The 12,732-nt window shown below is 35.8% G+C and overlaps 1 protein-coding gene and 1 non-coding gene across 2 annotated transcripts in view; both read right to left on the bottom strand.

Moving 5' to 3' along the window:
- Positions 1–12,732, bottom strand: part of RPS6KA5 (ribosomal protein S6 kinase A5) — a 186,888-nt gene that overhangs the window by 120,526 nt on the left and 53,630 nt on the right. Inside the window, exon 2 of the mRNA XM_007180869.3 lies at positions 1,808–1,879. Coding sequence (XP_007180931.1) covers positions 1,808–1,879 — 72 coding nt within the window. The remainder of the gene's footprint in view (positions 1–1,807; positions 1,880–12,732) is intronic.
- On the bottom strand, positions 2,302–2,374 carry TRNAG-GCC (transfer RNA glycine (anticodon GCC)). The gene has a single exon. It is a non-coding gene; the product is annotated as a tRNA-Gly (tRNA).

Raw genomic sequence — 12,732 nt, 5'->3', positions numbered from 1 at the left:
TCCTGAGATCACTTTCCTTCTCCCTAAAATTATATCCTTTAGAAATTCTTTTAGTGAGGATGTACTGGTGGAAAACACACTCAGCTTTTGTGTGTCTGAAAATGTCTATTTTGCCCTCACTTTTGGAAAATAGTTTTGCTGGGTTTGCAATTCTAAATTGACCGTTATTTTCTCTGGGCATTTTGTAGATATTCTTCCACTCTCCTATGGCGTTCATGGTTGCTGTTGAAAAATCATTTGTTAATCTACTCATTATTCCTCTATAAATATGTCTTTTCTCTCTGATTGTTTTTAGGGTATTTCTCTGTCTCTGATGTTCATCAGTTTCTCTGATGTATCTAGGTAATAATTTCTTTATACTTGTCTGCTTGGGATTTTCTGTTTCCTAGATCTGCAAATTTATATGCTTAATCAATCCTAGAAAATTCTCAGCTATTATCTCTTTGGATAGGACTTCTCCCCACTCTATTGGCTCTTTCTGGGATTCTGACTAGACAAATTTATATGCTGACAAGACCAGCCACATAATTGGCAGGCTCAGTGCGAAATGAAAATCTGGGGTGCCTTGTTCATGAAATATTTAAAATTTCAGAACAGTGAAAGCAGAGCATTAAACCAAAAGTGAGGCTCTTCTACTGCAGGGATCTCTGCACCTGCACAAGTCATATGCCCATGAATCCCTGACTTTAGAGCAGTGAGAACAGTGATAGCAAAAATTCAGAAGGCACAAAGAAGTATAAAGCAGAATATCAAGATCATCTAACATCTCACCACCCAGGGACAGCCACACTGTTATCATTTTGGTGCACAGATCAGAGATTTTTCTATATATTTACATGTAGACATTTATTCACACAATTTTTATACTATGGAAATGGTACATTGTACATTCTCTTCTATAGTCTTTTCTCAAATTTATTACATAATGGAGATCTTTCAAAAATGTTAGTAAGGGCTTCCCTGGTGGCGCAGTGGTTGAGAATCTGCCTGCCAATGCAGGGGACACGGGTTCGAGCCCTGGTCTGGGAAGATCCCACATGCCACGGAGCAACTAGGCCTGTGAGCCACAACTACTGAGCCTGCGCGTCTGGAGCCTGTGCTCCGCAACAAGAGAGGCCGTGATAGTGAGAGGCCCGCGCACCGCGATGAAGAGTGGCCCCCACTTGCCACAACTAGAGAAAGCCCTCGCACAGAAACGGAGACCCAACACAGCCAAAAATAAAAATAAAATAAATAAATCTTTAAAAATTAAAAAAAAAGACCAACTAATAACAGTAACAGCTAACATTTAAAAAAAATGTTAGTAAATACAGATCATTTCAATCCTATTGCACAGATAATAGAACATACAGATGCATGTTCATTTAACCAAATTCATGTCATTAGGTTTCCAAGAGTCTTGAATTTTTCATTATTAAAAATGATGAGCATGGACTGTCAATAAAATTGAGCGAGGACTGACTGAATCAATCAGTATAAAGCACTTCACAGAGTAGTTGGCAAGTAACAAGCTCTCCATAAATGTTAGTGGTTTTTTAAAAATATTGTGTCCTGTGTAAAAACTGAATTAATTTACATTCCCAACAGCAGGGTAAGAGAGATTGGTTTTTCTTGATCCTTACCAATTCCTTTAAATTTTGCCTTTTGTATTTCTTCTATGAATGCTTTGTTCACATTCTTAGTTCTCCTATTGGATTCCTTATGCTTTTTAAAGATTAATTGATTTCTGTATTGGGGCTATAAATCCTTTGTCATAAGGATATCAAGTACTTTTTTTCCTGGAAAAAAAAAAAGAATTAAGACTTACCTCCAGTTCCTAGGACCTTTAGGAGCTCGAAATTTTCAATCCCCACCTTCTCTGCATGTCCTGTTAAATTAGCTAAAAAAGAAAGAGAAAAAATAAATAATTAAGGGGATAAGCAATAGGAGGGGGCCCACAGGGGCTTCTGAGGTACCAGCAGTGTTTTATTTCTTGAGTTGGGTGGTTAAACCAGGATTCACTTTATAATTATTCGTTAAAATGTACAGCTATGTTTTGTGTAATTTTCTGTATGTTACATACTACGATAAAACTTTTTTTATTTAAATGTTTTTTAAAATTACTGATTTGTTTTTTGTTTTTGTGGGTTTTTTAAAAAAATTTTTCTGGGGGGGCTGCACCGGGTCTTAGTTGCAGCACGTGGGATCTTCATTGCAGCATGTGGACTCTTAGTTGTGGCATGCAGAGTTCTTAGTTGCGGCATGCAGATTTCTTAGTTGTGGCATGTGAACTCTTAGTTGTGGCATGCATGCGGGATCTAGTTCCCTGACCAGGGATCGAACCCGAGCCCCCTGCATTGGCAGTGCAGAGTCTTACCCACTGGGCCACCAGGGAAGTCCCACAATAAAACTTTTCTTTTAGAATTTAGTAACTATATAACATTTGTACCAAAGGTTAACATAAAAATAAAGTGCTCTACTTTATTAAAATAAAGACTCTCTAAAAGTCTGAGTCTAAAGTCTTTAAAAATAAAGACTCTCTACTGACCAGATAATCTGAAAATGAACACAAATTCTAACATGTAGATAGATATGTAGTAGAGAGAAAATTGGACAGATTTAGACGATGCATTCATTTATTCAACAAATATTTACTGACTATAGATGCCATTCCCAGGTTCTAGGCTGGGCTCCACTCCCATTTCTGTCACTAAGCCCTTGAACAGGATGTAGCCTGCACTGGTTACCTGACCACCCTGCATCTCAGTTCCCTCATCTTTGAGGTGAAAGCACTGGTCTCAGTGAATGCTAAGATCTCTGCCAGCTCTAAAATTCGAGGACTACGTTTAAAAATATAAACTCTTAAAAGACATATTCTGTAGCAAATAAACAAAATTAGGATACCTTATAAATGAGCATTTTCCAGAGCATATTCCAATGAATTCTGATCCTATCCTATGAGATGTTAATAGATGTTATGTTTGGGGGGAAGGTGGGGAAAGAGTGTTCTGGTTGAATAAATTTGGAAATAGTTAGCTTAAACAAGGTTTAACAAGTTTCTTCAACGCTGAACCTCACAGATCCTGCACCATAAAAATATGCATGTGGAGCTTCAAGATTGCGATACTTATATTTGACAAATTTATTGGACTATGAATTACTTTTTATGGTAATAACCTATTCATATTGTGTGAACCAGCATTCTGTGATAAGAAAGAAATGATTAAGAAAGGCTTGGTCCAAATCCTAGCTCTACCACTTAAAAGCTCTGTGACCGTGAATAAATTACTTAACTTCTCTATGTTTCATATCCCTGTAGTGTAAAATGGGGATAATAAAAATTCCTACCCTCAAAGCATACTGGTGTCTACAATTTACTTTGAAATGTATTTTTATTGGGTTGGCCGAAAGGTTCGTTCGTTTTTTTCCGTAAGATGGCTCTAGTAGCACTTAGTTCTGTTTAACTTCATTCAAAACAGTTTTGTTAGATTGTACGTGACAGCTGTCATATCAGCGTGCATTTAAAAAAAGACGTCAAAATTGGTGAATTTTTGTGTAGCCATTTTAATATTGAAGATGGAAGAAAAAAGCAACATTTTCAGCATATTATGCTTTATTATTTCAAGAAAGGTAAAAACGCAACTGAAACACACAAAAAAAGATTTGTGCAGTGTATGGAAAAGGTGCTGTGACTGGTCAAACGTGTCAAAAATTGTTTGTGAAGTTTCGTGCTGGAGATTTCTCGCTGGATGATGCTCCACGGTTGGGTAGATTAGTTGAAGTTGGTAACGATCAAATTGAGACACTGACTGAGAGCAGTCAACATTATAGCATGTGGGAGATCGCCAACATACTCAAAATATCCAAACTGAGCACTGAAAATCATTTGCACCAGCTTGGTTATATTCATCGCTTTGATTTTTGGGTTCCACATAAGTTAAGCGAAAAAAACCTTCTTGCCCGTATTTCCGCATGCGATTCTCTACTTAAATGTAATGAAAACGTTCTGTTTTTAAAACAGTTGTGATGGGCAATGAAAAGTGGATACTGTACAATAATGTGGAACGGAACAGATCGTGGGGCAAGAGAAATGAACCACCACAAACCACACCAAAGGCCGGTCTTCATCCAAAGAAGGTGATGTTGTGTATATGGTGGGATTGGAAGGGAGTCCTCTATTATGAGCTCCTTTCGGAAAACCAAACGATTAATTCCAACAAGTACTGCTCCCAGTTAGACCAACTGAAAGTGGCACTCGACAAAAAGCGTCCAGAATTAGTCAACAGAAAACGCATAATCTTCCATCAGGATAATGCAAGACCACGTGTTTCTTTGATGACCAGGCAAAAACTGTTACAGCTTGGCTGGGAAGTTCTGATTCATCCGCCGTATTCATCAGACATTGCACCTTCGGATTTCCATTTATTTCGGTCTTTACAAAATTATCTTTTTTTTTTTTTTTTTTAAATAGCCATCTTTCCTAAAGATGGGTTTTTTTTTTTATTCACTCTTTCCAAAGATTGAGACATCCATCCTCACTGAAGACCATACATCTATTTTTTTTTTTTATAAATTTATTTATTTATTTATTTTTGGCTGTGTTGGGTCTTCGTTTCTGTGCGAGGGCTTTCTCTAGTTGCAGCAAGCGGGGGCCACTCTTCATCGCGGTGCGCGGGCCTCTCACTATCGCGGCCTCTCTTGTTGCAGAGCACAGGCTCCAGACGCGCAGGCTCAGCAATTGTGGCCCACGGGCCCAGCCGCTCCATGGCATGTGGGATCTTCCCAGACCAGGGCTCGAACCCGCGTCCCCTGCATTGGCAGGCGGACTCCCAACCACTGCGCCACCAGGGAAGCCCCAAAATTATCTTAATGGGAAAAATTTCAATTCCCTGGAAGACTGTAAAAAGCATCTAGAACAGTTCCTTGCTCAAAAAGATAAAAAGTTTTGGGAAGATGGAATTATGAAGTTGCCTGAAAAATGGCAGAAGGTAGTGGAACAAGAGGGTGGATATGTTGTTCAATAAAGTTCTTGGTGAAAATAAAAAATGTGTCTTTTATTTTTGCTTAAAAACCGAAGGCATCTTTTGGCCAACCGAATAAAAAGATGGATTGATGGACACATATAGGTATGGACAGATATGTGATAAAGAAAATACAACAAAATGTTAACTGCAGAATCTAGATAGTGAGTGGAAGGATATTCAGCATACAACTCTTTCAAATTCTCTGTATTACATTTGAAAATGTTCATAATAAAATGGCACATAATAAAATAATACCTACCTCATTGGGTTGTGATGAGGATTATATGAGCTTAATTCACATAGTGTTTGCTGTGTTCCAATAATATTATTAGTGTTTGTAAATAAATTAATGCTTTGGGACTACAATTTTAAGAAAATTAGACCCAACTAAAAACTTCCAGAATTAAAAGTTTCAGGGGGATAAGTAATTTCAGTGTCTTTCTGAAGTTTAACTAAACATAACTTTAAAAAATATTTTTAATTGTGGTTAAAAACACATAACACAAAATTTACCATCTTAACCATTTTTAAGCATCAATACAGTAGTGTTAACTATAGGTACCTTGTTTACAACAGATCTCTAGAATTTTTTCACCTTGCAAAACAAACTCCATTGAACAATTCCTCTTTTCCCTCTCTTCCAAGCTCCTGAGAACCACCATTCTACTTTCAGTTCCTAAGAGTTTGACTATTCATGCATAATTTCATAGTGGGAACAAATCAGTGTACATGGCCCATGCCTCAAGCTCACACTGGTTTCAATATAAATCTAAAACAAATACCAAAAACATAGGTAGTATCTTAAAGTAAACACACAATAGCATATCCTCCTGTAGTATGTCAAGCAGGTTATAGTAAAAGTGAAGCTCACAGGAAACCATCACTTTTGAAATAATGATTTGGCTCTAATTGAATGTTAAATTCTGTTATTTTACTGTGCAAGATTTTTGAAGTTTAAGACATTATTAAAGAGTCACATGTTAAAAATTATCAATCCTGTTTCTCGCTGTTAGGAGTCATCTTTTATTTACTATGAGATGTGTATAGGCCCAGCTTTCCAAAAGCATTGTCCAAATACTATTTCTCCCATATCTATATTTGCAGCTGGACTAGGAAGATAAGAAACTATCTTTTGATACACAGCCACTTCAGCCTTTCTACACTAACCATAGAATTATTCTCATAGGAAATTAAAAGAGGCCACAGATTAATTATACTTGGTTCTACAAAGCATACCATCCCGGAAAGCCTGATCATTCACTAAGATTGTTCAGATAATCTGTGAAGGCCTGCTTTTGTTCATAATCTACTACCGCTATTATTTGGTTTCTGCCATAAATTAACACTTTGTCTGCAAAGGGAGCTCAAGCCTTCCCCAACCTCCAATCCTGGGGAGAAGGAATTGACAGAGCTCAAGAAGAACAGCACTGATGCCTTCGGTATTTGGGGGAGGAGTGGTCACAGTGGTAAAGGTTCCCCCAGGAGGAGGAGGTTAGCTCTGCTTTCTTCAAGGTATGTACTCTTTGGAATCTCCTCTCTTGGCCTTAGCTGTGGACGAGTTTATTTACTCTTTGTATTGCTTTTCTATCAAGATTGTTACCAGGTGGCTGGTGAGTTAAGGTGGAGCTTGGGAGAGGGTCTTCACTCCCTCATACCTCAAACCCCAGGTCCTAGGAATTCTGGGCTTGAAAAGAATTTAGCCCTAGGCTTATAAAAACACACTTTATCCACCTCGAGTTTCTCCAAGAATTTATCTTTCCTGGCCTTTCCTTGATTAAGAATGGTTAGATTCCAGTGAACAAGCTTAGAGGGTAGTATCTGCTTAGGGCAAAGGGCCCCTGTGGCCCAGTGCAGCTCACCCAGGTCAATGATTCACTTTGGGGTAAGGGACCAAAGATGAAGCTTGACAAAATGTACTCTTTTGGTTTACCCTGTCTTGTCTTAACCTCAGTTGAGGCCCAAGCAGATGCAATAGGGTTTTTCACCCAAAGTTCATAGCTTACATTAGGGTTCACTCTTGGTGTTGTACATTCTATGGGTTTGGACAAATGAATCCACCATTGTAGTATTTATATCATTCAGAGTAGTTACTGCCCTAAAAATCCTCTGTGCAGGTTTTTGTGTGGACACGAGTCTTCAACTCCTTTGGGTAAATATCAAAGAGCACAACTGCTGGGTCATATTGTAAGAGTACGTTTAGTTTTATAAGTAACTACCAAACCGTCTTCCAAAGTGGCTGTATCAACTCTGCGTTTACACCAACAGTAAATGAGAGTTCCTGTTGCTCTACATCCTCACTAACATTTGGTTTTATCAGCGTTCTGAATTTTGGCCATTCTAATAGTTGTGTAATGGTATCCCACTGTTGTTTTAATTGGCATTTCCTTGACAACATATGATGTGGAATATCTTTTCATATGCTCATTTGCCATCTGTGTATTTTTGTTGGTGAGGTGTCTGCCAAAGTTATTGGCCCATTTTTTTCAATCAAGTTGTTTATTTTCTTATTGTTGAGTTTTAAGAGGTCTTTGTATATTCTGGACAAGTCATTTATCAGATAATGTCTTTTGTAAATATTTTCTTCCAGTATGTGACTTGTCTTCTCAGTCTCTTGACATTGTCTTTTGCAGAGCAGAATTTTTGAATTTTAGTAATTTTGATAAAGTACAGCTTATCAATTCTTTCTTTCATGGATCATGCCTCTGGTGGTGTACCTAAAAAGTCATCACCATACCCAAGGTCATCTAGGCTTTCTCTATGTTATCTTCTAGGACTTATAGTTTTATGTTTTACATTTAGGTCTGTAATATACTTTGAGTTAATTTTTGTGAAGGATGTAAGGTCTGTTCCTAGATTCAATATTTTGCATGTAGATGTCCAGTTGTTCCAGCATCATTTGTTGAAAAGACTATCTTTGTTCCACTATATTCTTTGTTCCTTTGTCAAAAATCACTTGACTATATTTATGTAGGTCTATTTCTGGGCTCTCCAGCCTGTTCCTGTCTATTCTGTCCTCAATAACACACTTTCTTAATTACTATAGCTTGATAGTAAGTCTTACAGTAGTGGGTAGTGTCAGTCTCCTGACGATTCTTCTCCTTTAATATTGTGTTGGCTATTCTGGGTCTTCTGCCTAACCATGTAAACTTTAGAATCAGTTTTTGATCCTCACAAAATAATGTACTTGGATTGGATTGGGACTGCACTGAATCTGTAGATCAAATCTGTAGACCAAGTTGGGAAGAACTGACATCTCAACAATATTGAGTCTTTCTATCCATGAACATGGAATATCTCTCCGTTTATTTAGTTCTTCTTTAGTATCCTTCAACAGAGTTTTGTAGTTTCCTCATATAGATCTTGCACATATTTTGTTAGATTTATACCTAAGTATTGCATTTGGGGGGGGGTGTGTGCAAATTTAAATGGCACTGTGTTTTTAATTTCAAATTCCACTTGTTCATTGCTGGTAGGTAGGGAAGCGATTGACTTTTGGTTATCAACCTTGTGTCTTAAAACTGTAATAAAGCTGTAATCTCTTATTAGTTACAGGAGGGGTTTTGTTGTTGTTGTTGTTGATTCAAATTTTCTACATTCTCAATGTCCTTTTAATTTGCATTTTCTTGATGACATGTTGAACATCTTTTCATGGGTCTATTAGTCATTCGTATTTTTGTGTGTGTGGGAATTGTCTGTTCAAATCTTTTGTCCATTTTTTATAGCGTTGTTTGTGTCTTAACTGCTGAGTTGTAAGAGTTCTTCACATATTTTAAATAAAAGTACTTTGGCAGACATATGTTTTGCAAATGTATTCTCCATTCTATAGCTTGGCTTTTTATTTTCTTAATTTTGTCTTTTTAAAAGCAAATTTTAAAATTTTTGATGAAGTCCATTATTTTTTTTTTACAGTCTATGCTTTTTGGATTCTAAGAAATCATTGGCTACCCAAAGTCCCAAAGATATTTTCTAAAATGTTCTTCTAGAAATTTAATAGTTTTAGTTCTTACATTTAAGTCTATGATCCAATTTGAGTTAACTTTCTTGTATAATGTGAGGTAAGGATCAAGGTTCTTTTTTTTCTCATACAGGTATCTAGTTGTTCCAATACCATTTAACAAAAAAAAAAAAAAAAAAAAAGAAACCCTCTATTTTTTTTACCATTGATTTATGTTAGCTCATTTGTCAAAAATCAATTGACCATATAAGTATGGGTTTCTTTCAGAACTCTCTTTTCTGTACCAATGGTCTATGTGTAGCCTTATGCCAGTAGCTCACTGCCTTGGTTATCATAAGTCTTGAAATCAGGTAATATAAATCTTCCCATCTTGATCTTCTTTTTCAAGATTGTCTTGTGTTTTGTTATAAATTTTAGAATTAGGTTTTCAATTTCTATGCAAGAAACCCTGCTAGGATTTTTGTCTAGAGTGTTTAATTATAAACATTTATTTTCATCTAAACTACTAGATTAATAGTTTAACCTATTAACAATCTAATATAATTATTGGTATGGTTGGATTTGGGTCTACCATTTCTGTTGTTTGGTCCCACGTTCCTACTTTCCTGACTTCTAAAAAAAATACTTGAATGTTTTTTAGAATTTAATTTCAATTTTCACACTCATAATTTAACTCTTCTTCTCTGCATTATTTGTGTAGTTGTTGCTCTAAGGAGTACAATATACATCTCTATTCACAGTCCTCTTACAGTTAAAAAAAGTACCATTTCACATAAAATATAGAAACCTTGCAATCATCCTTCCTGGTATAGCCATCATACATTATATGGGATTTATATCTTCTATATATGTTATAAACTTCACAGACAATGTTATGAGTTTTGCCTATATGATACATTTTATAAAGAAATAAAGAAGAAAGACAGAGACAGACTTTTGCACTTCTCCAGATACTTATCATTTCTGATGATCTTTCTTTTCCAAGGATCCAAAATTCTATCTGGTATCACTTTTCTTCAACCTTGAAGAATATCCTTTGACATTTCTGTAGTACGGGTGATGAATTTTCTTAGTTTTATCTGAAAGAGTCATTCTTTTACCTTTATCTAAATTTTCTATTGAGATATAATTAACATACCATAAATTCATCCTTTTAAAGTATATAATTCAATGTTTTTTAGTATGTTCATAAGGTTGTGCCATCGTCACCACTGTCTAATTCCAGAGTCATCTTCACTCTTGAAGGATATTTTCCTTTGATATAGAATCAAAGGAAAATATCCAGGCTTTTTTTTCTCCTTTCTTCCAGCACTTTAAACATGTTCTTCCACCCTCTTGGTTTATGACATAAGGTCAGTCATTACGTGGATTACTGCTCTTCTGTCTGAAATGTGTTATTTTTCTCTTACTGCTTTCAACATTGCTCTTTATCTTTGGCTTTCAACGGTTTTGCCATGATGTGTCTTTTTTTCTTTTTCTTTTCTTTTTAAAATTTTTATTGGAGTACAGTTGATTTACAATGTTGTGTTACTTTTTGCTGTACCTCAAAGTGAATCAGTTATACATATATACATATCCACTCTTTTTTAGATTCTTTTCCCATATAGGTCATTACCAAGTATTGAGTAGAGTTCCCTGTGCTATACAGTAGGTCCTTATTAGTTATCTATTTTATATACAGTAGTGTGTGTATGTCAATCCCAACCTTCCATTTTTATCCCTCCCCCCTTCCCCCCTGATAACCATAAGATTGTTTTCTACATCTGTAACTCTATTTGTGTTTTGTAAATAAGTTCATTTGTACCGTTTTTTAAGATTCCACATATAAGTGATATCATATGATATTTGTCCCTCTGTCTCACTTACTTCACTCAGTATGGCTATCTAGAGGTCCATCATGTTACTGCAAATGGCATTATTTCATTCTTTTTTATGGCGGAGTAATACTCCATTGTATATATGTACCACATCTTCTTTGTCCATTCCTCTGTCAATGGACATTTAGGTTGCTTCCAGCCATGATGTGTCTTGATGTGGACTTCTTTGGGTTCATTCAGCCTGGCATTCACTGAGTATCTTACATCTGTAAGTTTCTGTTTTTCATCAAATTTGGGGAATTTTTGCCTTAACTTTTCAAATATTTGTTCTATCCCATTCTCTCTCCTCACCTTCTTAGATTCCAATTGCATGTATGTTGGATTGTTTGATACTACCTAAGAGGTCCCTGATACCCTATTCGTTTTTTTCTAATATGTTTTCTCTCTGTTCTTCACATTAGTTGATTTCCATTGTTCCATCTTCAAGTTCACTTACTTTTCCTTCTGGCATCTCTATTCAATTGTTAAATCCATCCAGTGGATTTTTAAATTTCAAATTGTATTTTTCATTTCTAGAACTTCCATGTGGTTCTTTTTCACTGTTTCTATTTATCTGATAAGATTTCTTATTTTTTTCATTCACTGAAAGCATGTCGTTTTATTTCATTGAGGATACTGTAAGAGCTGCTTTAAAATTCTTGTCTGCTATTGCCAATATCTCATTCATCTCAGGCTGGGATTCAGTTGTTTTTATTTCCTCCTGGGATATATTACATTTTCTTGATTCTTCATACTTAGGGTAATTTTGGATTGTACCCTGAACATTAACCCTTAAATGTTAATTGTGAAAATTCTAGATTGTTATTCTTTCTCCAACAAGAGTTGTTTCTTTTGTTTTAGCAGGCAAATATCTTGGCTTGGCCTGGCTTGACTTGAATTACAAATCTGTTTCTTAGAAGGCAGCTCTAGGCCAGTTCAGATTTCTTTTGTATTTAGCTGAGTTCTGAGTCTGTTGTACTCATGCATGGTTCAGAAGTCAGTCAGAGGTGTATGTACAAATTTTGAACACAAAATTTGAGGACTCTCCCTCTTCTAAGGCTCTTCTCCTTCTGGAATTCCTTCACTATCTTCAGTAGCCAAGGTTCTATGACTTTAGTTTTCCAGTTTCTCTGACCAGAGAGACTATTGTTTTTTTACCAGAGTCCAAAGAATATGGCCTGTACTTAACCAGAAACTAAAATTAGTGAAAAGGCAATGATTCCTTCCTCCTCTCCTCCAACTGTGTACTCCCCATAAGAGTCTATCTGCTTCTGTTCACTCTCAAGTGCCTTAAACATTGCTTTTTCTATTAAGTTCAGTTTTTATAGTTGTTTTCTGCAAAGTAATTCTCCAGTAGGAGGTCTTATTCTGACATTACAGGAAGCAAAAGTCTTCCTACAGTCAACATTATAATAGTAGTTTCTGCTTTTCACTTCAACTACTGCCCTAGGAAGTTAACTTCAAAGGGCAAATAAAATTTTAAAGGTGATATGACATAGGCCCATCTCAAGGATCTTGAACTTAATAGCCATATGATTCTTTCTTTTACATAATATCTGTTAGACAAAGTTAAGTGATCACACATATCGAAGCAAATCTTTAGGAAGCTCTATCATATTTAGGCATGGGGGAGTATTTGTTAATTAAAAGATTTTTTTCATTGTGTTAATGAAAAGACACATTTAAGCACATGGTAAATACGATGTTATACAGAATCCAAGCAATGACAAACATATATTCAAGCATGTGAGTCTAGGAGTCAAAATGGTTCTCATTTCTCTATTATTATCTTTCATTGTAATTAGAAGTCTTTGAGCATGAAAGTCTAAAAATAAACTACATTTCTCTTAATTAAATTGTTAACCTAAGAGCAAGGGCTCAAACTTCCCAGCAACACTACTAACATTTATTAGAACAA

This window comes from Balaenoptera acutorostrata, chromosome 3 (assembly GCF_949987535.1).
Source record: "Balaenoptera acutorostrata chromosome 3, mBalAcu1.1, whole genome shotgun sequence".
Classification (NCBI taxonomy): Eukaryota; Metazoa; Chordata; class Mammalia; order Artiodactyla; family Balaenopteridae; genus Balaenoptera; species Balaenoptera acutorostrata.
This window is presented reverse-complemented; position numbering and strand designations above follow the sequence as displayed.